Source organism: Rhagoletis pomonella, unplaced genomic scaffold, assembly GCF_013731165.1.
Source record: "Rhagoletis pomonella isolate Grant_MI unplaced genomic scaffold, Rhpom_1.0 Rhpom_scaffold_00013, whole genome shotgun sequence".
Classification (NCBI taxonomy): Eukaryota; Metazoa; Arthropoda; class Insecta; order Diptera; family Tephritidae; genus Rhagoletis; species Rhagoletis pomonella.
The window spans coordinates 22,017,272-22,044,161 of NW_023458567.1; the positions used below are offsets into that span (position 1 = coordinate 22,017,272).

General features: G+C 34.8%; 1 protein-coding gene across 2 annotated transcripts in view; it reads left to right on the forward strand.

Annotated features, from left to right (window-relative positions):
* The window catches only part of LOC118748981, a 60,471-nt gene that overhangs the window by 7,879 nt on the left and 25,702 nt on the right, over positions 1-26,890 (forward strand). The window contains exons 2-5 of one of the 2 annotated variants that reach the window (XM_036483755.1): positions 2,437-2,781; positions 7,494-8,771; positions 8,850-8,979; positions 9,076-9,189. In XM_036483755.1, coding sequence (XP_036339648.1) covers positions 2,437-2,781; positions 7,494-8,771; positions 8,850-8,979; positions 9,076-9,189 — 1,867 coding nt within the window. Of the gene's footprint in view, positions 1-2,436; positions 2,782-7,493; positions 8,772-8,849; positions 8,980-9,075; positions 9,885-26,890 lie in introns of those variants that run through there. The other variant, XM_036483756.1, reaches the window with a different exon arrangement.

The window sequence follows — 26,890 nt, forward strand, 5'->3', positions numbered from 1 at the left end:
ATGAAAATGAAGATGAAGATGAAAGATTAAATTAAAAAATTAAAAAAAAATATATTTTTTATATCGGAAAATATGCAAATGCGTATGTATGTATATCGCACATTTCTTTCTTTTTGGAATTTTCTATATTAAGTTTCACTTCTTCCGCGCGTAGGGACGACACCCACTGAGATGTTTTTCCAGAAATTGACATACCTCTGAATATTCCAGTACATCTGCTTGTACCCAAACCTTCCTTTAGGTACCCGGTACTGAACCAAAAATTTCGGTACTGTACCGGTGATTTATGTTCAGGTGGTCACCTTATAGATACATAATTTAAATACCAACAAAGTAACAGTGGGTTAATTTACTTACGCATTAAAATCTGTAGCAGTAAATTATAAAAAAGATTTCGCAGGCCAACGACATTTGCTCCTTGCTGTCAACTTTAAAATTTAAAATAAATACGCACGCACTGATACAAAACATTAAATGTAGCTAACTGGGCTACCACTAAGCAAAACAAAGCGAACGGAATAAACCGAGATACGCCAATTTCGCGAACTGACTGGCACGTGCTGGTACCTTTATCCTCTGCCACCACAGCGGCTGCAGTGTTTCTCATAGATAAACAAATATTGTATTTTTTGTTAATTTTTCATGTGAATTATTTTTCAATAAGAATTTGTTAAACGGCTCCTGAATTTTGAAAAGTAAAAATGTCAGTTTGAGTACATTCTCTTATCGGATCTCTCTTTGTTTTTTGAATATATCGACACTCTGATATTGGGGAATGTCATGGTGGAATAATAACAAGGTGTTGTCAGTAGCAACGTGTTTGTTGTGATTTTGACAAGATCGGCATGCTTATTTTCAGTGCTGCCGATCTAAATTTTTATACTACTATTCGTTGGGAAATAGTATCTAAAATACTCCATTTTAGTAATTCGTTTTATCGCGATTTTTAAAGAACTTGGTGTTTTCAGAACAATATTAATATTTAAAATTGCTGGATTTGTATAATTTTTGTCCTCAAAAGGTAGAAAAATAAAAGATATCGTGGTTATCAATGGAAAAAAACGTACACAAAAATCGTATGGAAAGGCGCTCTTTTATATTAAATAACTTTTGCTGCATTGTCATAATATTGAGCCAAATGAACTACTGATACACTAGAATAGAGTGGCTGCATGGTTAAATTAGGAATTCGCTTATATTATCGATATTTATGTGTTTTAATCTATTTAGAAAATCATTTACAGTCTTATAGGAAATTGCCTTATTTTACGGCTTTTATTTTTTTAAAGTTACAATATATGTCCAAGCTGTGTGGAGCTGCCGATACAAACATATATTCAGGCTTATAAGCCTGCAATTATACATTTTTCTACATTTAATTTGAAATAGTATGCACCAACGGATTAAAGGTAGTAAATAATTAGTACCTTTTCTAGTACTTTAAAATGCGTGACCGGAATAGACCTGCCGAAAAAGTGAGGTTAAGTTACTGACAACACCTTGTTATTATTACACCATGGGGGAATGTACTTTGAATTTACTAGCAATATAGAAGTACTACATATATGTATTCATCACTTCAGCACTGTATAGTACCACTTATTTTAAGTTTTTTGTTTGTATTTGTTTTGTTAGGTTCTTACTTATAAAGAAAGTTCAGGTCCCACTACATTGCAAAAATGCATTACAAAAATCTGTAAACGGGCTTTCGCTTACCCAATCGATTACAAGTAATGCAAAGCTTTCAAAATTGATGAGATAGTGATTACCGCCAATGGCATGCCTGTTTGAAGATAACGTAATCTTAACAGTTAGAGATGAGCGCGAATTCCTCGATGATTTTATCCATTAGATGTAAGACAAGTTTTTGCCGGATACTATCACTACCCCCCGGGGAAAGCTACGAGTTGTGAACTAGTATTAGAACAGTTTTCCTTTTTCAATGTTAACGACTGGAATTTTCCATGGCGATATTCTACGAAGTGTCAATTACTAGGCTATGCATCAGCATCTACTAGTAGAAATACTGTAGCATCATACCAGTTGATGGGATGGTCTACCAATGCATCCCCCGTGAAAGGCATAAGTATGCCATTTTGCTCGCGACGCTATAACAGTCGCAATGACCGACATAGCAAAGTCGCATTTGTAAATTCACAACAATAAAATTCAAAAGGTTGCCATGGTAGCAAGCATAGAATTTGCAAACGCAATTCCAAATGCAAATCCAAGACCATTTCCACAATATCCTGAATGGCCCTAATGTTTTCCCCATGCCATAGCTTTGTACTGTCTTTATTCTCTCACCTAAGCGCGCTCTTCTATTGTATAAATATTACTCACTAAGAACACTTGTATGCCTCTTTTCTCTGTATATAGCTACATATACGAATGCATGTATGTACATATATGCTTACATTTAATTTCTCTTCTCAGCAATCTTCCTACAACGCTTACCTAATGGCTGGCTTGGGCATGGGTGGAGGAACACTTGGTATGGCTGCTGCTGTTGGAGCCTCACATTTGACAAGTGCTGCAGCAGCAACTGGTGGCATCGGTGCGGGCGCAAATACAACTCCTACTACAGCTACGAACACTTTAAGTGGATTTGCAGTGGGTGGTGCAGCGCTGCTTGGCTTAGGAACGCCTGCGCTGCTAACCAAGTATCACCACCAACACCAACACCAACATCATCGACACTCATTGACTACGCGACATCGAGTGTTACGCACCCGAAGCTCGGGAGCGACACACAATGTTTGGGATGAACAATTGATGGAGGTGGGTTGGTTAGAATTAAATGGTAAAGACAAAGGTATAGGAATGAACGTTTCAGGGCAGTGTACATAGTATGTATTCAAGTAACAGGATTAAATTCGTATCGAAGGAAAAAGTGTTACGACGGCCAACACTACTGAAAATGGATTTCAGTTATATACGAAGGGTCAAGAGAAGGTAGAAGAAAAGTTAATTTGTGGTGACAAGTGCTAACGTACATTTCTAATTAGTATGTGTCCGTAGAAAAATGTCGGCGCATACTTTTAGGCTATAGGTACGGTGACCATTTTTCCGGCATTATACGGGACAGTCCTCTTTTTTCGTCAATTGTCCTGGTAATTTATTTATTTCATACAGAACGCCAAAAGTTCCGTGTTTCTTCTAATGTCCCGTACTTGTCCCGTATTCGGTATTTTGGCGTCCTAGTAGCTCATAAAAATGACATGCCTATGAACTAGTAGTTTTTATACAAGTTCGCAAGGGTATTATAAATTTGTTCACATAACGGTTGTTTGTAACAGGAAAAACGAATTGTGATAGATAAAAATGTGTACATAAATGATCAGAATGAAAAAAGAAACCGATTAAGCGGTGACAGTCTGTCCGTCTAACTGGAGTAAAACTTTAGATATCATAACGAAACTCGGTATGTGTACTTCTTTTCAGCGTAGGACGGACGGTATTGAAAATGGGCAAAATCGGACAATAACCACGCCTAGCTCCCATATAACGGTAGTTTTCATAAATACGAAAACTGCGATATTTTAGTAACTGCTTAAGCCTATTCACTCAAATTGATACTTACAATAATTTTTAAACGGAAAATAAGAATATTATAAATTTTTGAAAAATGGGCGTAGCCACGCCCACTTATGACTACATGTGTATATCTCGGTAACCACTCCACCAGTTTCTCGCAGACTTGGCACGCTAGTTCGCCTTACTACAACATATCAAATGGCTGCAAATTTTTAAAATCGGACAATAACCACGCCCACATCCCATATAACGGTAATTTGGAGAAATACGAAATCTTCGATAAATCAGCAAATACCGAAGCTAATTTATTCAAAATTGATATTTGCAATAATTCCTTAGCGCAAAATACGTTTATAATAAAATTTTGGAAAATGGGCGTGGCACCGCCCACTTATGACCACATATGGGATGATTATTGCCATACAAAAGCAAAACGCTGAAAATTATTGAAATCGGACCAAAATTATGCCTAATTTTTATATAACGGTAAATTTCAGAAATGCTTGAAACTTCGATATTTCGAAATTTGAGGACGCTAATTTACACAAAATTGATACTAACAACATTCCCTTGAAAAGAAATAATATTATTATGGAATTTTGGAAAATGGGCGTGATACCGCCCACATATAACTATACAAGTTTATCGAAGATGTTTGAAATAGGGATAAAACCACCCTTACCATGTAGCGGTGGTTTTCGGAAAGGTGAAAAAAAACTATACTTAACATATGTATGTAGACGATTTCTGAAGTTATAATTTTGCGTAGAAAATTTGTGAGTAGATATGAATCGAAATTAGACGTTAATGATCATTGTTCAATTTTCTAAAAAAAAAAAATGCCCTTGTATTAGCTTTTCAAATGTTTTTTCAACGCATTTCACGTGGAATATTCTGTACGGAGCAAAGCATATTGAACAGGTAGCAGCAGTAGAGTAGCTGATCTTACGTTTTTTCTTTTGTTTTGAAAAATTATAAAAATTAAATTGAGCGAAAACAAAAAGCAAAGCCAAACAAAAGTAAAAGAATCAACATTGAACTGCGTCAAAATGAAAATAAGGGAGCACGAATTTCGATGTGAAGCAAAACTCTCTGGGAAGACAATACCTGTAATTATTGTAGCCTGGGGCAGTGTAGGTAGATCTGCCACTTTGTTGAGCATCTACCACATCTACCACTCAAGGTCTGAAATCTACCACATATTCGCGTTTTTGAGTAGTTTTATTTTTGCTCGACATAATTTTCCTAATTTTAAGAGCAAAAATTGTCCAACACTAAACACTGTATGGAAACCAGAATGATATAATACAAGATTCCGCATTCCCGGCGACAATGAAATTTCTTAAGTAAAAGTAAGCAAAGCCGAATGGGAGGATAAAATAAACTGTAAAATAGTAAATTTTCTCAGTAATCAATTTTTCGACAGGAAACGCGGTTTTATTGAGTTAAATTGCAAAATATATGATTTATAAAAATAATTAATAGTGAAAATGTTAAAAAACGGTGATTTTTGTGAAAGTATTAGCAAATTTAAGTGCATCTAAGGTTTCTGAGCCGTTGTTTACTTTGACTTGAGAATTGTCAATATCGGCAAATCCCAATTAGCGTTTCTGGAACGTGCCACATTTGTTCGCAATTTCGTGATGTGATAAAAAGAAAAGCTGGCAGCACTCCGCAAGGTTGTAGAAATCTCTCAAAATATATTCGAAAAATATCTTGATATAGAAGGAACTGCTTTACACTATCAAGGAAAAAAATTGCCAAAACTCAACGCAATTTTTAGCAACTTCAATCTTGCCCTTTATTATACTAAAATTAATTTTTTTAAAGTCTAATTAAAAAGTTTGCCATTTAGTTGAAATCTACCACATTTGTTTCCAGATTCTAGGACACAGAATTTTTTTAAGGTCCAATCACTGCCATGGGGTACTATTACCTGTCCGTGCCGTGGTGTGGATGTAATTTTAAATAAATACGCCAAAAAAATTATTGCTGATTGTATGAGGGATTTTTCAACATGAGAAACTCCAAATAAAAAGGCTACCTTGAGAATGTTGTAAATATGGTCACCGTAGATATAGGCCAAGTTGTGAATATTCCTATACATTCAAGCATATCCATGAGAATAGCTATTAGCTACCTCTTTGCCATAGAAACTCTTCAGAAATGCTATCACGATGAGACCCATTGTTCTCAATTCCCATTATTGTTGGTGTTACATACTTTTGTTGCCGCAACAGCTTCATCTTAACTTTGAACAATGAAAACGAGACAGTGTAATAACTAGACCTTCGGCGATAATTGAATGAAAATGCGAACATTACTCAATTAATAAGATTATAGTTTTTACCTTGAAATAAAATTACCACCCAAGGAAGTAGATGCCTGCTTGGGGAAGGGAAAACCTCAGATGCTATTTAGCTGTGAGGTTGAAAGGCCGCAAAAGAATATACAAATTTATATATCCTACTAATCTTACTTCTTACTTAATATTATAAATGTTATATTATAAAATGAAAGTTTGTATGTTTGGATGTTTGGGAAATCATCACGCGGAAACGACTGAACGGATTTCCATGAAATTTTGTACGCAGATAGCTTATGGGTCAGATTGGGTAATAGGCTATTTTTTTTAAGAGTTGCCACCTGGAAAAAAAAGTTAAATTTATTTCATATGCGGGAACGACTGAGCGGATTTGCATGAAAATTTGCACACAGATAGCTTATGACCTAGGTTGGAAAATAGGCTACTTTTTTTTAAGAGCTGCCACCTGTTAAAAATGTTTAATAAAATCAATACGCGCAAATGAGTGAACTGATTTGAATGCAGGTTTTCACACAGATAGCTTATGAGATAGGTTGGAAAATGGAATACTCTTTTTCAGAGTTCCCATCTGCTAAAAAAGTTTAATTATATTAATACGCGGAAACGTCTGAACGGATTTGCATGAAATTTTGCAAGCAGATAACTTATGACCTACAGTGAAAAATAGGCTAATTTTTTGGAAGAGTTTCCGCCTGTTAAAAAAGCTGAATTAAATTAATACGCGGAAACGACTGAACATATTTGCATGAAATTTGGCACAGAGATAGCTTATGACCTACTTTGGAAAATAGGTTACTATTTTAGGAGTTTCCACCTATTAGAAAAGTTTAATTGAAGGCCGCCTACGCAAAAATACTGTGGCGCCTGATCTAGTTTAACCTAGGCACAACTAGTTTGTCCTAAGATCGGGATTGGCCGGCAACATATACATACCAATTTTTATACTTTTTCTTCCTAGACAAAACTACTGCATAGCAATCAGTAAAATCGGATTAGGATTACTTGTTTTTTGTCGCACCTTGTACACGAATTTTCCAGTGTGAATCGTTAATTCTATGAGAGATTAGCAATAGCGACGCAACTGAAATTTGTTTTGTTATTTGTTTAAAGTGTATTGAGCATTTTTATACCAATCACCTTGCGCCGCAACCAGTTACTCGCAGACATATCAAAAGTTAGAATATTTGCCACTGGGGGCCATTATTCAAAGTTCCGACTAGTGCATGGGTGACTAGTGATGTGGGTGACTCAAATTCTTGAGTCATCACCTTATAGTGAAAACCGGGGTGAAAAAACGAAAAGAGAGAACCAGCAATGCAAGATTCCATGTTTAATTCTCCTATCTTGTATCACCCACTTTCCTTTCAGTTTGCTAATTTATAAGCATGTATATAGCCGTCGAGTGGGAAAAAGTACGTTTCATTGGAGAAAATTTGGTTAAGGTGGAACCATTTGCTGTATCTAGCGAAATCAATCTTCCGTCTGCCAGAATTTATACGATTGAAGCAGGGCCCTTAACTCAGTCTTCTTTAAAGACAACATTAAGGTTACATTTTTGGCGATTGCATTCAAGTATTTAAGTAACAGTTTGAACTTCATTTACTTAAATCTTCTCTACATCTCATTCCAGCACCTCGCGGCCTACTCGCCGATTTCGACGCGCTCTCACCGAATCAATCCGGTGTCATCATATCAGGTGCAAGCTGCATTGGCTGCCTCCCGTCGACGTGAATCCATCAACAGTTCGATTGGTGCTGCATCAATAAGACGCCTCATTACGTTAAATAACCGTAACTGCCGACATAAGATTCCACCACACGTACGGCACAAAGTGTGCCAGAGTTTCATCAGCCTAACGCTGGCGCATGGACTAATATGTGCAGTCTTGCTGCCGCTCTTTGCGCTACAAGGTTCAAATTCTGTGTGGCATCAACGCGAGCAGTGGCTGCATGTGGGACCAAATATCGGCTCGCTGCTGCTAAGCGGTTGCTTTTTTATTTCCGCCGTTATGTGCCTCTTTACCAAACGCCTTATACAGAAATTCGGTTATACATCAGTAATTAGCACCAGCTATGTTGCGACGGGAATATTTCTCTTATGCCACCTGTTTCCCTCCATCTTTACGCTGCTGCCAGCATACATGCTGCTTGGCGTCACTTATAGTCCTTCGTGGGTAAGCAAAATTGCACTAGTTGTGCACTATGGCAGCAAGCTGAGTTGTTCGCAGCACGAATGCATGCACAGTTCATCGCATGTTTCGGACGTAATGGATGAGCACAAACTATTCTGCAACCGCGATCAGAAGGTTCGCCGTTTAGCGCGTTGGTTCCAGGTGGCTCAGGATGCGGGAATTATATTGGGCGCTTTACTGGCGTCATTCACTCTCGCTTGTAGTTCCAGCGATTGGAATTGTTTCGATAGTGGTGAGACGGTGACATTAGAAACACAAGCCACTTCATTACCCGGACAGAACCTAACTGAGCCACTTCCAAAGGCCATGGCATTGCGATCGCATTCTTACACAATGACTGGTTTTTTGCCTAATATACCGGGTTACTTCGACGACTTTTATTATCATAACGAACACGGCGAGAGGATTTGTGGTGCCGACATGTGTCCCGTTTGGTATCATGACAATAGCTTCGACGACACTGGCAACGGAACCAATGAAACCATCTATACGCAGTTCATCAATGAAAGATCAACTGGTGGCGGGATTACACTCATAAGTGTGTACTTCCTGTTCATAATAGTTGCGGTAGGATTATCTTTCTTTGGTGGAAAAATACAGGCCACTTTTCGGCGTGATGTGCACTTAAAAGGCGTGACAGATACGTTACTCTTCGCTGGACCGATGGCGTATTTTGTGGGCACCGAGCAGGCTTATATGCTGGGCGACTTTTTGCGGGTATGTACGCACGAACGCTTGGCTTTCGACATCCAAAGGTTGATAATTGCAAACATCAATTTGATTTCGAATTTTCAGGCTTTCGTATCATGTTCACTGGGCATTAGCATGGTTGCAGGCGCATTGGTCGGCATGGGCATCATGCAATGCATAGTATCCTGCACGCTAAGTATGCTGCTGCGGCACACCAAGCGTATTGTGGTCATTTGTAAGTTAATGCTTCCTACATAAATATGAACCTTTTACGTTTCAAATAAATCATAATGAACTCCTTTTCCCCAACTTTTATCGTGTCTTCTTTCAGTGGCCGGCTTCTTCTTTCAATCATGCCTGCTGCTTGCATTATCCAGCTGGAAGCCCTCTAGCGATGATATGGCGCTCTTTTACGTACTGGCCGCCTCGTGGGGTGCCTGTAACGGTATGTGGGAGACGCTCTTGATGGCCTTAATCACATTGAATCATGCCAATCATGTTACGGAGGTAACTAGTCCTTTACAGGGAATGCGTTTCCTCGGATTGGGCATGACTTTCGCGGCGCATGGCTTAATGTGTGAGACGCCCAAGATTATCACCATGGTTATTATGCTGGTGGTGAGTTTGCCGGCGTATGCAATGCTGGAAACTAGACTGGAAGCGCAGCGTAAATTGCAATTGATCAATTTATGACGAAGCGTTTTCAGTTAGTCAAAAATGCGTGGCACCATGGCCAGAACTCATACGATGTAAAAGGGTCATAAGCGGAATTGTGGAAGGTGCAAGACAGCCGCGCGTCAGTGAGACTGTAGTGAGAGTAAAACAATATTAAGTTTAAATTGAGCTAGCGAAAGTTTTTTTTTACATACCCAAATACATTAATAGATATGTACCATATGTATTAGGGTGATTGACTCGGTTTTTCCGAAACGGTTTTAGCCGGTTTTTTCCAAAATTTTTGGGCGATTTTTTTGAAATCGTAATTTTTTTAATATCGTATAAACCGGAGTTATGTTATCGAATAAGCCGGGTTATCTAGAGTATTTATACAATTGCATCTTAAAGTTCACGCAAATTCATATCGAGGGTTTATATTCAATACCCTCTATCTGCACTTTTCATAAAAATGAGATTCTGAAATCCACCTAAGACTTAACCGTCAAAGCTGATATTAATGCTGACCTTGTATAACGCTTTACAGAAGAATTTACTATTATTGCAAAGTTAGAATTAACATCAGTGATTACAGGTACGTCCCAGATGAGTTCTACCATCACAAAGTAGTTTTTGTTAAAACTGCAGATAGAGGGTATTGAATATAAGCCCTCGATATTATTTTTTATTTTGTTGAAACCACAAACAGAACTTTTTACCAATCTTGCTCTTAAATACGATCCAGTTCTTGTCGAAGATTCTTTTTTGTTAGAGGTATGTATTTGAAGAATTGTTAAATAAATTAAAAAAATTTGGAAGGAATAAGTATGTCATTTTGCTTGCGATAGTCCAACAGTTGCCGACAGAGTAAAGCTCTGGTGTGTGATTCTAGAAATCGAATCCTCGGGCATGGGGATTTTTTAATGCGTTTTATTCATGTATTTTTTATTTATGTTGTTTTATGGTAATTTTTAAATTGGATTGTTTTAAATGAAAAGAAATGCATTTCATTTAATTCTTGTGGTGTGTGAGTATTTAGGTTATTTTCCAAATGAAATTAATTTCGCAATTTATATTACGTTGAAATAATTGACTTGCTTTACTTAAACCACCTCCAAGCGGCCTCGAAACTGCGAAGTCACTTTGTAATTTATATTTAGTATTTAAATTGAATTGCTTTACTCTACCACCCCCAGGCGGACTCGAACCTGCGATCTCAGAACCAAAAGCGGTAGCTCTCACGGTACAAGCGATTCATTTCGTTCCGCGGAGATATGATACTTGGGTTGTTCACGCTTGCCTGGCTATCAGGTTATCTGGTTAAAAATTATAATTGTGTAGTGTATGTTATTATTGTAAACTGAATAAAAAATATAACCACATAACCAGATAACCTGATAACCAGCCACGTGTGAACAACCCAATTGACTTTCTGTCCAGATTTCTAGCAAGAAAGAGCTGCGACTTTCAAAATAACAATATGATTAAAAAAACTCCTATACTTTTTACTTATTGAATTATAAATTCGTTATATTTTATAAAAATGTACAGGAGGATCTTTCCATTATGAGTAACCTTCATAAAAGAAAGAATGCATATAAGGAATGTTTTCTGTGAAATTTCTGCCTTTTTTATATGCAAATAGTACTCTAACTGCGTTTTATTTTTGGCTTTGACAATTCAATGGCAGATGTCACTTTTTATATGTAAAAGTAATTGTTATATGGAAGGAAATGCAATAAAGTTATTGAAAACAACGAATTTTTCTAAAAATTCTGAATAAAAATTTTAAAGCTTTTGGGTGTAATTGTCAAAGTTTGTGGAATTTTCATAATTTTCGAACAAAGCTTGAAATTTGGATTTATGTAGTATCCTAAGCTTTTATAAACAAATATAAATATTAAATAGACAAAATGAAATTAGTCTAAGCTGGTCAAAATGTCACTTAATTTAATAAGCTGACCACGAGGGTATATATGTACATAGATACAAATATGATATTGCCAAATGTATAAGTTGTATAAGTTTCTTAGAGAATAGAGTAACAAACTTCTGACTCCATTTCAAAATGTATTTTCTTGTTTATTTTAAATTTTTCTTCTGCCATGTTTTGTTTTTGTTTTCAACTGTTGAAATTTCTGTGGAAACCGTGGCTGGTGTATGCCAATATTTATTTATATAAGCTTCTTAGACGCCTGCTACACGTTCATAGAGAATGGAATAAGAAACTTTTGACTTCATTTAAGAAAGTCTTCTTGTTTATTTTAAATTTTTTGTTATTGTTTTCAAAGTATAATGGTGTTTTCGTTTCTCTTTTCGTATTCGATTCTACCAAAAAGGAAACCGGTGAGAAAATTATGTGTCCGTTTTTTAAAATGATACACTCCAATAAGGCAAAAAGGCACATTTGTCAGCGACAATATTATGAAACGCGTAAGCTAGAAAAGGATAAAAGCTCAGTTAGTCTGGACTTAACTTAGTTTAACTTACCTTACGAAATCTTCAATGATTACTCAACACCTCACCTTAAGCTAGAAGCGGATATACTTTGTTTTTGTATTTTCTTTTTCAGCTGTATGACAGTTTGTCGCCTAAAATGCCACACCAAAAAAAAAATTCATACAAAAAAACCTTTTTGCGTTCATTTATTTTTGAGAAATACAAAAAATAAAATCTGGCAAGACTGATTCTGTTTCCGCTTACAATTTCCGTAAGGCCTTAACTTAAGAATCTAAAATCTACAGGTCCTTAAGTTGCTTACGGTAAGTTAAGTTTTAACAAAGCGCCAACACAGTTTTCCATATAACAGGTTAGCCAAAATATTAAGTTAAGTCAAGTTACGGAAATTAAGTCTAGACTAACTGAGCTTTAAGCAAGCAAAGCAATTAACAAATTGTGTTTTTAATATGCGTTTCTTAAATTCAGTGAAAACTTAACCAAATTTCAATATTTCACGAACTATTTACTATACCGCGATCAACATTTATCCAACTTAAAGTAAAAAACAAAATGCAGCTTAAAGTATTTTTTTGTAAAAACACACAGGCACTGTAGCGAAAAGGTAGCTAAAAAAGTATTTATATTTATTCTAACACATCTGATTCCAGTAGATTTGATTCACGAAATGATTTAATAAAAAGTATTAAAAATCCGGAGACATTTCAGGATATGTTTGATTGAAATGTGTTTATCGTTACCTTAATTCACAAAAGCCCTAAGCAACAAATTTTTAATTTTACAGTAGAAGCAAAAAAAACATCATAAAAAGAGAATCAAAAACAGGCACGGCTTTTTAAAAAGTTGCATGTAACTCCGTTGTTGTTGGTACATTTTTTATTGAAGGTTTATTTTATACATTCTACAAAAATCTGTGAAAAATGGAGTTTCGAAAAAAGTGTTGGTTAGGGCCTTTGTGGATTAAGGTAACGATATTTATGTTTTATAAAATACTTGTAAAATGGCAAGGAAAAAATCAGTTGTTCCCAAAACTTTGTAATATTAATTAGATGTAATGTTTGCTTTACTTTGCATAACGTTGAGTTTATTCCATTTAAATGTCTTTTAAACGAAAGCCATACCTTATTTTAAAATTTTTACTCCATTTTTCGCTTTCATTTCTTTAAAAGCAATTATCCGGTCTTACCGGTTTTTCTGAATGAAATAGAATTAAAAATTTAGAACCGGTTGTTTTCAATTGCCTTTTTTCGAATAACTTGAAACCGGTTTTGAAAAGCTCGAATAATCGAACACCCTAGTATGTATATACATAAGAGCGTGTCAGACGTGGCAATATATGTCGATGCAATAAATTTCGGAAAGGCTGTCAAATTGAGAGCAGTCACACCTTGCATGGAAAGTGTCTTTCGAAAGAGGTTTTTATTTCCGAAAGGCGAATTGCAGGAAAAATTTCTGAAATCGCTTTTTGGCTGCTCACACAGCGAATGAGTTTCTGGCAATCTTTCTCGATATTAAAATGCAACCATGGGCGGTGGGGTTGTCGTTTGTTTGCTATTTCTCTTGAAAAAGCGAGAACGAAAACGCGAAAAATGAATACTCGACGTAAGCTGCTGTTGAAAGAGAAAGCAATTTTATTAAAAATTATTGCCATTATTATTAAAAAAATAGAAGTGGATGATTCGCGTACACGCTGGTCTGTTTGGGTAAGACAATTTTGGGAGCGCGGAGCAAACAACCCATACTATACAACGTTGATGAATGATTTGTACTCAATCAAAAAAACCCAAAAATAAGCAAAAATCAAATCCACAAAATATAGGTTATAATTAACATATTTGCCATGTGAACAATAATTTAACGATTAAGTATATTAAGCAAAATAATATATTTCAAGCATTTTTGATATTTAATTCAACAATATTTTTTATCATTTTACACAAACTCACGATCAGTGCAACACGGCAACACTCGATTAGTTTGACAGCACTTGCAGAAGAAATAAAAATTGCTAGTGCAGCACGACCAAGTTGAAATATATTTCCGAAATCGATTTTCGCTCTTGCAGTTGCAGTCACACCTTGCAACTTTTATTTTATAAACTGATTTCCGAAAAGTGACAGAAAGATCTTTCTGGCTGTTCACACATCGAAATAAAATTTCTCTTTCTCAATTTGACAGCGAATTGCGTGCGAAAGACGGAAATATTGCCACGTCTGACAGGCTCTATATGTATGTAAATTAGATATACATACATACATATTTGTCAACTTTAACCAGTGCTATAATGCACAGCTATATACGATTAGCTTAGTATTGAAAGCAAAAAGCTATAGGTATGTACATACATAAATATGTATACATAGATACATCCATGCAGAGTTATTTACATATGAACATACATACATATGTATGCAGTTACACATAAATAAGTATTTATGATTTATCGAAACTATTCATTCATATGATTTTATAGTTTTAACGTGAAACCCATTCAAGCCTCCAAAGATCAAGTAAGCATGACTGGCCTGTTTGGTACGCTGAATAATCAAACGATTTTTTATCAAAGTGTTATAACGTGTTGGTACGTACATAAAAACAGATAGACAATTAAGTGTTTACATTTTTATATTGGCTAATTTATTCAAGCGTTAATAAAGCTTATAAACAGACATTGTATATAAGGTAGCAACGAGCAACGAAGGCTTTAAATACGACATAAAATTAATATGTGCAAAGATATGTATTAATCTCGAAAAAGAAAGTTACATATCTGTGCCCGTCAATTGTCGTAGCTGAATTGACTTCAGAAGGTTTGACTTTGAATTAAAAAACAAGTAATTTTTAAGCAAAAAACAAAACCGACTTCAATTCTCATATAAAAATATTAAAATGGGACCACCTGTGAGGTAACACCTTTTCTTTAAAAAAAAATTATAGAAATCGGTTAGCGTGCTCCAGAGGTATGCGTTAACCTACATAAAAAAAATATTCCGACGAACTGATAACCTTTTTCGTTTTTTGTGAAGTCGGTTAATAATAAGTTTCCCTTGAAAAATTTTATATTTTTATTAAGCTTATTTTCAAAGGGCATCTTAAACTACACCTATGGCTAGTTAATCGTTGTTTGGGAACTAAATAAATATTGCTTTAAAGGGAAATGGCCTATATTATAGAGTTGTAAAACTATCGATAGTGCCACCATCGATAGTTTCCATGTTTCAGAAAAAAACTATCATTACTCGTTGATAGTTTGCAGCAATACTATCGATAGTGTCAAGCGCTAATATCGATAGTACTATCGATAGTCAGTGTAATGATAACAACTCTTCCAAATTAACCGGGACGGCATCGAAATACAAAAAAAAAAATGATTGGAAAAAGAAACACACTTAGGGCCGTTTTCTCAAGCAACCTTTAACTTTAAAGCTCACTTCATATTTACAGATTGCTTTAAAAATGTGTAGTTGTATCTTAAGTAAAGCGTTTTATTATCGAATTTTATTTACTTATTTACATATTTATTCCAAGTTGTTTAAATTTCGTAATATAATTTTTTTGATTTGTTTACAGCCAAGAAACATACATACATGAAAAACCGATAATAGAAATGCTTCTCTTTAGACATAGCTATAAGTTTTCAAGCAACGTTTAAATATAAAGGGAGCTTTTCAATTGGAGATTGGTTGAGAAAACGGCCCTTAAAGAAGGAAGCACAAAGAAAATATCACCTATAATACATAAATTTGCAAAGTTACCAAACCGACGCGCAGCTACACAAAATGGAGAAGTTATGAATAAAATCGGCTGTGCTAGATGTGTTAAACTATCGATAGTCAACTAGTACTATCGATAGTTTAAGAGTTTTAGAGAAAAACTATCACTACTCATCGATAGGGCCAAAAAAATATAAAACTATCGATAGTACCATCGATAGTTTGACACCTCTACTATATTACTTTAACCGACGGGCACAGATATATGCAGCCCTACATACATTTCATTTGAAAATAGTGCTAAGGAATAAAAAAATGTTTAGTCATAAGGTAACACATACGTGTAAACAATAATAAAAAACAGCAATATAAAAGAGAAAAAAACGTTGTAAAATAGAAAATATATACCATATCATCACCCTTATGCCAGAAGCATGAATGTGCAAATTTATCAGTTTTAAGTTATGGGGTTGACTTGATTAACCCTTGGATGTTCTACGTTTTACCAAAATCCTTGCGTACACGGAAACCACATATTTTACAATTTCAATTGCATAAATGTAGAGTTAAGTCTCGTACAAAAAACCTTAAAACTTGCTTTCCCAAAATTTCCATTTTTACACATTCATATTTGTGGCATACGGGCGACGATATATGCCCAGTGGGAAAATGGAATGTATAGTAATAGAAAAAAAATCAGTAAAACAGCTCTTTTCACATTCGAAAATGCATTTATTCCCCAAGGCGATGTCCTAGAAAAGTGGGGCATTCATTTTTGCATTACCAGTAATGCAGGGATGAATGTGATTCAGTACGAATTTTTTGCGACTTTTTGGATACATTAGAATGCTGATTACATATTAAGTAGTAATTGAGTCTAGAACTCTTAAGAAACATTACATTACATTACATTATTTATCCAGAGCCGGATCTACGGGGGGAAATAGGGGAATGGCAAACCTCCGAGTATATATCTGAATTGAAAAAGCTTTTCACAAAACAATTTGCCGTTCAGAGGCGGCATACAATTTTAGATCCATTCATTTGTATTATGATATCAGGGCCCACATCACCAGCTCGGCCAAAGTGAACGCGCCAAACATTTAGGGCCGGTTGTTCAATGTCTGGTTATCACTACTTGCCGGTTAAACATCATTATAGACGACTTCGACATCACGCATGTAACATGTGATCGATAAAGCAGTCTTTGTATTTAACCGGAGTCTCCACCTCCGATTAGTGCTACTCAGACATTGAACGACCGACCCTTACACCCAAATTCATAAAAAATAAAAAAGACTTTAACCGCTTTATAAATCGAAAATTTGTATGAAAATGTCACTTTATAAAGCTCTTTAAATCTATTTTGTTTTTTTATGAATAAGGCCATTCGTTTTATTTTGTAGTAGGTAAATTTTTTCTAATTAAATACAATCCAATCTCCAAGACTCTTAATTGTCCCTTGCGATAACTCGTTCAAGTAAATATAGTTCGATCTTTCTAATCCCCATTTTTCAACGTTTTTTCAAGTTGTTCGTGGTTGTCGAACTCGTAGGCTTTGTTTTAGGGTCCTATAACTCGTAATAAACGAAATTAAAAAAGTAAAACATATTTTCAACGGTCGGTTTTACTCTTATTCTACTCTTTTATCGAAGTAAGTAATATCTTTAAACTCGCTATCTTTGCTTAGCAATTCCTTTAAGACGAAAATTTCGATAACTGTGAACAAACGCGTGAATCTCTACATCGACAGTCAGCTTGCGATAAAGGCGCTCCTATCGCGCACCACTTCGTCGAGAAGTGTGGCGGAGTGCAGCGTAGCTCTGGATTTGCTACATATTGGTATTAACGTACGTCTGTGCTGGGTTCCGAGGTACATCGGCGCCGCGCCCTGTCGGAAACTATGGTGTTAGAGAAAGTACCGATTTCCCTCCAAGCGATTAAACGGGATCTCGACCTGTCTATGATCCGGAAGACGCAGAAGGCGTATAAGGGTATTGAAGGACTAAAAGTGCAAGGATAATTTCCTTTAATTAATTTCTTCGATTTCCTTGAGAAACATCCTGCCGTCCTATTAAAAATTTAAAGATGCAGATTTATTAGAAATGCGTTCAAACATATCAAAATTTTCGCTTTTCCAAAGTTTTCATGGATGATTAATTCAAGTTATTAACTAAAACCTCAACTGAAGGTCGTTATGCTACGGTCATAAAACTTCATACGCTAAAAAGCACAAATACGGAGGGTTGCATATCAAAATTTTCAAACAAATTTTTTTCCATATATTCTTGGGGCAGTCTTACTCGTATGTAGATATTACAATTGTTTTTCATTAATTTCCTTACATCATCTTCCAGTTAATAGTTTTGTAGAGGAAAGTGCCTCTATTTCCAGTTGTGGATGACTGGGCATACTTTTTATTAATCCCCTCTTACATTTTCGAATTTATAATATTGTATTATACATTCTGATAAATAGTTCAAATCTTTTGGACTTCGCATTTTTCAATAACTTTAGATTTTCTTTGTATGTTCAAAAGGCCTATTTTTAAAGAAGAAGCAAAAAATCATACATAAAAGAGCACTCTTTAAGAATTGGATTTGAGTTTTAATACGAGTATAAGGATGGAACTCAGAGAAAACTAATAGTATGAGTTTAAAAAATGTATTTTCAAAAAAACTTCAGTTAGGACCTTTTGCATTGGTATGGAAAATATACATATGTACATATACATGCATGTAAATACGTAAATGCAAATACTTAAGTCACATTTCTAGCAATTTTTTGAATTTGTAAAAATTTTTATGCGGTGGCAATGACATATCGATGATTAAATCAAAGAGTAATTGAAAAATTTACTCTAATAGTAAGTTCTGTAAAAGACCTGCAACTTGCAAAAGTTTTAAATTAAATTAAGAATGTTTGGATAACAGAATGCTTGGAATATTTAAATAAAACTGTAATGGATAAAGAATTAAAAACAATTTATATAACTCCCAGTTTTGCACGAAAGCGACGTTAAAGGGTAATAAGAAAATAAATACACATTTAAATTTCGCCTATTTTAAGCAAAAAAGCAAAACAATATGTACTGTACAAGCGAGTGTAAAATTACTTTTAAAATAAGTGTTAAACACTTGGATATATACACGTACGTGTTATTATATTTAATTAGTCCCGTATCAACATTAGAAATGTTAGTCCCGGGATCCCGGCCTTTTTTAGGTTCCGAAAATCCCGGGGTTTTCGGGATTTGTAATTTGCGTTGATGGCAATAATAGAAACTCCTTTTCTTGACAAATATTGGCTATATGTATTTTTTTTATTTAATAACTAATATTTTTTTATAAATGTCTAGCTCATTATACATATTTACACACAAAAATCAATATATTCGCGAAACCAAGGGCCAAATATAGTAAAATTGCATTTTTAGTTTTTCACTCTGACGTCAGTAATTCAAAAATGAATTAAAAAATTCAGTGAAATATGCTTAGAGAAGAAGTATGGGTATCAAATTAAAGAGGAAATTCTGTATAGCTTAAACAGGTTCAATTTTTTGGTGCATAAGGACTGGTAAGTATTGCAAATGTCCTTCTAAAATTTTATCCTTGAAATTTCGAAATATTTGGTTTTGAAAAAATTATATGTTGAGGACTTATATAAACTCGATAACATCCTCGAATTTCGTTCTTCTAATCTATCAAATTTTAATTTTTTAAATTCTAAAGAAATTTCTTTTTTCATTTGGTACCCATATTTTTATTCTACATTGCATTGAATTTTTTAAATGATTTTTGGAATTAATCATATCTTTGAAATTACAACGTCCTTTAAAATAAAACCTGACGTCAGAGAGAAATAAAAAATGTGCCACTCTAAATAAAAAGTAGGTTTCAAACCCATTTATTTATTATTTATTTTATGGTAGGAGAGCTCCTCAAACAATATAGAATCAATTTTTTTCGATTTAAGTTGTTGAAAAGTAATGAATATCTAAATCCCTGGACCAATTCCGGGATCCCGGGATTTCGATAACGACATCTCGAAAATCCCGGGATCGTAAAAAGCGAAAAAAATTAACATCCCTAATCTACATACATATGAGTGTATGAAAAAATTGATACTTTGGAACTTGTTCATATTTTAGATAATTGTTTTTGTGCCAGGTATACAAGTGTACACTAAATTTTTTTATATGATGGTTATTTGTCAAGTTATGGGCTTCTAATAGTAAAAATGAATATTAGGGGTTTTTGAAGTAATTTAGCAATTTATATAGCAAATTTGCTGCGTTTTTAAAAAACGAAATCAATTTCCAAAAAAATTCAAAACATTTTGGAAACCTCGACTAATTTTTTATTTTATTTAAAAATATAGCCTTAAGTACAGTTACAATCAAGAAGTGAACCCGAATCAAAATAACGTTCCGGCTTCGGTGTCGGGTTTGCGAAATGTATCGGTTTTGGTTTCGTTCTTAAAATTTAGCTTCGGTTTCGGTTTTGAAATAAAAATATGAAAAGATGTTTGACAAAAAAGATTATTTAATAAATAAATAGGTATCTTCCAAGGTTTGCTAAAATTTGTTTGCGACATTCAACATTGTAGTTAATTTTAATTCATATAAAGAAAAAACCTATGAATCACTCACTGTCACGCTTTGCAAATTACCGATCAGCTTGAAAGCCATATTTCTTTCAAGACGATAGGAAGAAATTGCTTTCAGGTTGCAATACACTCACACTTTTTTAATAACAGGTTCGAACTTTTACAACCTCACTATAGATTTAATATCAATTTATCCTCTCGAGTCGTGTGGCAACTTGATAGTCAAGTCAAACACCTGTTCAAATTTGGTTAGGTTTTTTGTCAGATAAATATGTGAGAATTTTAAGTTGTTTCTTTTACGATGGCATTTTGAAACGAAAATTGACTACCAAATTGCGTGGAAATTCTTGATCGTGTAACGACACAGTTATGCTTTTGGAGAAAAACACGTTTGTGGTCCAGAGGCTGGATTCTGTAACTGTGAGTTTTCAAGTGTACACTGGAAATTGTGTACCCTCCTCATTTTGCGATTCAGGAAGTGTGAAGTGCTGAACACATTAAAAACGACGAGCTTTGTCGATGGCGACATGATTTGTTTGTACGCGGCAACGAAATCATGAATTTGTATGAGTTTGGCATAAAAGAAGAGGAAATAGATCTAATCTGGCCACAACCACAGTCGTAGTCTGTCCTAGTCAAAATAATTATCTACATAAGAATACGTGGGAAAATAATTTGACAGCTGTGGTCCGTAGCTCGTCGTTTTCATTGTGTTCGGGCTATGAGAATGAGTTTTAAATGTCAAATTGGCAAGTGTGAGAATGAATTTTAATTGTCAATATTGTGTTCACTTCTCTTCCGAAAAACTCACAAGATTTTATTCAGTGAGTTTTGCACACGGTGTACACTGCATTTTCTCACTGTTACAGAATCCAGCCCCCGATCCTGCAGCTGATTAGGTTCCTGTGCTTGAAACAATTTTGGTTTCGTTCTTATTTCAGGTCATAATAACGGGTTTAAACGGTTACAGTTTCGGTTTCATTCCTTGGTTATAATACCCTAGAAGTTTTGCAGTGGGATCTGCATCATTTAGGGAAATAGGTAAGTTTAGGTACACTCGCATTGAGTATGATGTCAGACGTAGAGTCCGACCGATTAACCGGCCGACTCCGAGGCTAGTATCAGCCAAAAGAATTGGCATTGGCCGTTTTCGGCCGATTCTTGAATGAGGTAATGTTATTTAGTTATTTGATCATGTTTCTCTTTTGTTATTATAATCCTGAGTGGTAGATCGACCTATATCGACAGCCAGTTCGAAAACGCCCTATCTCCAAAAATTTTTCAACAACGCCTTATCTCATAATTTGGTTGAAGAACGCCCTATCTCAGCTGCCGATTCGAAAACGCCCTATCTCAACACATTTTCAATGTATTTTCGTTTGAAATAGGGCGTTCTTCAACCAAATTCAGAAATAGGGTGTTTTTCAATAAAATTTTGAAATAAGGCGTTCTTCAGTCAAATTCTGAAGCAGGGCGTTCTTGAAAAGTTTTTTGAGATAGGGCGTTTTCGAACTGGCTGCCGAGATAGGTCGATCTTCCACTCAGCCATCGAAATTCTTTTATAAACTTTTATAATAACAAAATAAAAACGTAATTAAATAACTAAGTAACATTACCTCATTAAAGAATCGGCCAAAAACGGCCGGTGCCGATTCTATCTGAATTTCAATTTCACCACCACTATATAGTTAGTGATAGTGCATTTCAAATTTCACTAGCACTACATAGTGATAGTGAAGTACATAGAACTTTCACTATCAATATCTGGTTAGCTTTAAGGGAACGAAAATTTCACTATCACTGACTTTTTACACTGGTTTATAATTTTAGGAAAATTTGGCAATCTTTGATTTTAATACCCATCTCCTTACGTTTTTGTTCAAAAGTGTATAGCCACTAACCATATAGTGGTAGTGAAATGCATTTCCACTAAGTGCATAGTGGTAGTAAAACCGATTTGTCACTATCACTATGACCTTAGTGGTAATTCTTTTCATAGTGAACAAAAATTTCACTACCACTGTATGGTTAGTTGTAGTGACAAATTGTTTTCACTGCCACTATGCACTTAGGCCTAATGCATTTCAAATTTCACTACTACTACACGAATAGTGGTAATGAAATGATAAGTGCATTAAAAATTTAGTGCAGCGGTCCAACCCTGATACTATCTCCTACTACGCTCAATGAATTTTAAAGCAATAATTTTATAATTATACCAACGAAATTGTATTAAAAACAAATTTCTTGCGAAGAGGCAAAAGTTAGTTTAACTACTAAAAAGTACCGCAGGGATTTCTTATATGTGTACATCCTGCAGTAAACGACTTTTAAGTGAAAAACCAGCTAATGAAGATATTGAATGCGGTGAAACATCGATTGAACTTTCTCAATACATCCGCAGTGAAGCATTCATTCCTGAAGTTATATGCAGGACTAAATCCACTCAAACTGACTCAAGGAGAAATTTAATTACCCGTCTACTTCTGCTTCTATGAAAACCATGATACTAACCATACTAACTAAGTCATGGAGCGAAAATAGACTTACAAACGAGTTTGGGACCTGAAGCCGACAAACGAGAAAACCAAGAAACTTGTGGATCACCGCGTGATGACCGCAAACTACTAGCCGAAACAGAAAACTTGGTCGAATGTTTTTGTCTCCGAGAAGACGTTAGCCCAGTAATGCCTGGCGAAAAAGACTTTATATCTGAGCCGTTTATTTTGAAAGTTGCATAAGTCATATAACACCTCTTATGCTTAAATTACCGTTTACTTGTATCTGAACGCGTCGTTCAACTTCATCAACCAAAGGTAGAAGGTTTAGTCGTTAGTTTATGGCAATGGAGCGATTTACAGATGCATTCGGGTACAACTGGCCGGTCATTTAAGTGCAAGAGGTTTGAAGTGAATTATGCCACCTGCAAATTAAACGGCTAATCTATTAAAGCAGAAAATGGAAAAAGAACACACATGCAAAAACAACTTGCTGTTTCATAAGGATTTCAGAAGTTTTCGTAAAATATTTAAGTTCATTGACAGCACAAGAAGTTGGATTTTAACAGATCATACATGACTTATGTCTATTGTAACAAGGCCGCAAAAAATTATTTTTCGTTTATTTTAAGTGGATTTCTGGCATAACAAATCCTTCAAATTTGAAAGTGTACATTATTTGACCAAGAGTCTGTCGAATAAATTAGGTTGCTTGTTTGGCAGAGTCCTGGGCTTAAGTTGGTCATAGGTATTCCAATTCTGTCCGGTAATCCTGTATGACCGTGTACGGCACCACCTATGCTTATCTTTCGAATAGTAGTTATATTTCGACTATTCAACCACTTGAGACACATTTTGTGTCATGGGACCCATACGAAGGTAATTTCAAATTGATCAGAAATTGTGGCCAACTCTCTCCAAAAGTCCTCCACAAGCTGTAACCGATGGAGAGGATAGCACTTTAATTTCTGTCTGGCTATCTGAGGTTTCGCCTGAAAAATGCTTGAGTGTTCGGTAAGCGAAAGATGATATCTTCAGATTGAGTTGCCTGAAGAAAGTACTTGCACCTACCCCATATTCCGTCTATGATCCGTTTATAAACATACATAAAACATGTACACCACGCACCGTGGCTTTCGCTGAATCCAATTACTGCGGCTTAGGAATGCCATGCGGAGTTTGTGGTTGGATGTAGTCGGTAGCCAGAGCGTTAGTATCAGATGGGAGTTCTATTTAAGAATTTGCTGCACCCCGAAAGACCTTTCTTTTCAGTAACCTAACCGAAAAGGGGTACAGCATATCCCTTTTGTTTCTATCTTTGAAGGTGCGTGAAGTCAGAATTCTTAGAAGATAAATCAGCTCTTATTCAGGAGTTGGATATCAACATTACTCATGTAATACGAAACAAGTTTGGAATTGGAATCTCAGAAACTATTTCAGATATTGTTTTTTCTGGGCTTAGAAAAGATTTCAGCATGAAATCCGATTTGATGTGTGTTAAATATATCTAGTATTTCGATTTTAAAAAATTGTAGTTTTTAAAAATGTTTGTAAATTTCGATTTGGTATCGGTCGAATATTGATGAAATTGAGCGAAATTCCTTTCGGTTCGCCTTAGTGTTATACTGGAACTCTGAAATGTTTGTATTTTGAATACATAAGCTAATTAAATTTCTTGTTTTAAACTGTCATACAATTTATGAAATTATGGTATTAAAACTGGCATCTTGTGAATCCAATAAAAATTTCTCCGCTGTTCTCCAATTAAAATTGTATAAATAAACATACCAAAACATTTTAACACGACTAAAACCGGTCGGTTAACCTAAATAAAGATTTTTTACACACATGCATTACACTCATATTTACCTAAATTTTATACACGTAAATTATACATACTCGAGTGGAGCGAAAAAACACTTTTTCCGAATTTACAAACGTAATGGCGCGGAAAACTTGCTGCAATTAAAGACAAATAAAACGCAAAAAAAATATGTTTAAATTGATGAATATCTTTTTCGCGCAATGAGGCCAAAGTTTTAAAATTTAAGAAAAATTAAGAGATTCAGATTATTTTAATTTAACAAAAATTTATTTTTTTGTAATAAATGAAGTTGACATAATGTCTTTACATCAGTCCGGGAATGCTTCAGATGCTGCACGAGTGTGTTGATGGACTACTAGACCACATTCCTGCACAATGTGAAGCATTCCCGGACAGACTCGATGTTATTAATCGCGCTAAAGGTGGCTACCTAGAACAGTAATACACTTTTCTTAAAATTGAACATGCTTTTATGATGACCTGAGGTTTTAAATAGCCAAAATAGACAAAATTATAGCATTTTTAATTGGTAACACTTCGAATGCCTACCCCGGTAGAATATGGTTGGATGGTTGGGTAGAGCGGGGGTGGAACGCAAAGTGCAGCCACCTACTCGTTGTGAGTTCTGTGTCGTTTCTAGTCTCTATGAAACGGGCTAAGTGTTGCACTTACATTATGAAACAAAAAGGCATACAAAATTTCGTGACCAAACAACATTCTCTTAATTTTTCTTAAATTCAAATCTTTGACCTTATTACGCGAATGGAAGATATTCATCAGTTTCAAATTTTTTTTGTGCGTTTTATTTGTCTTTAATTACAGCAAATTTTCCGCGCTATTACGTTTGTAAATTCGGAAAAAGTGTTTTTTCGCTCCACTCTAATACATACACTCATTTGTATGTGTACAACAACAGAAGCACAATAATTGTAAAGTTTTAATGGATAAAAAAAATAAGTAATAAAAAAATATTTTAAGAATTCTCAAAAGTCTAATGGCAATGTTAACATTTTGTGCAAAAATTGTAACAAGAAAAAATTTATACACGTAAATACATATGTAAGCAAGAAATCGTAGTAAATCAATGGATAAGAATGTATGTATGTATGTTTGTGCTTGTTTAATGTTTATATTAAAAATACGAAAAAATGAAGCGTTTATATTATTATTAATTGATTGAATAAACATAAAAAAATCGTTAAATATATGTATGTACGTAGTTAAATGAGTGACTCTTGGCGCAGAGGTCACAGACCCATACATAGTACATACATATGTATGTATACCGACATATGTATGCATATGTAAATACATACATGATAAAAATATATGGCATTCGCGTATGTAATTTGAGAAAATACCGCAAAATAATAATAAATATTGTATTAAGTGCTAGTGAAATTATTGTTCTACCGCCACTGTTCCTTAGAGACTAATTGTAACAAATATGAAGTGTATATACATACATACATAGAATATATTAAATAAAAAACAAACGCCAATGATATCACACTTTTGCGTGTGTGTTTTAATAACTTTACTTCTCTTTGCCGGCCGCCCAACCGGAATGAGTCTGTAGCAGTTCGTACAGGTTTGTGGGACAAAAACAAAGCGATCAACGACCGGCATTTAAAAGATACGTGCTTAAATACCCAGTAGGCCGCCAGGTAGTGCAAATTATTAATAGGTACTTTCCACCTTACTTTTCATCAGCGGAGCATAACCACTTCCATGACTATTCCCCATGACTAACGCAGAGCTATGGCCGCCTTCGCATGAATGACTTTGTGTAGTACAAAAAGCAATGGAGTGAAATAATACCAGTGCTAACACATGTCTTTTTTCATTTGATCGTTCATCTGATCTGATACACAGCAGCTACAACTTAAGATGCTGAGTACGTAGCTGCTCACTACCTAACTTCGTTATCTACTCGTCTCGTATCTATTTATTATTTCGGCTTCTCCTACTTTACACCTTTTTTAGTTAGTTGCAAATTCAGCTACTTAAAATGTACATGACTAGGTAATACATTTTTGTAGAACCTGCGGTAAATTAGCAAAAGCATATATGCTGGCACATTCGGAGCTCCTTTCAAAATTCCCTAGTGGGTGGTTATCTTATTTTGATACGAAACGCAGCTATGAACAAATAAATTGAGACGCTTTAAGCTTTAGTCTGACTACGAGTGCAATACTGTTTCTTTGAATATGTTTGTAAAGCAGTCATTTTTAATAAGTATCATTCGATCATTAGATATAGTGTCATTCCATTGGAAAGAGGAAAACGGCATAAATTTAAATATGCCCTAATTATCTCTATTTCAGTAGTAACCTTTTTTTACATAACTACATTTGATTAATCTGTTGAAAAATATTAAAAAAATAAAAA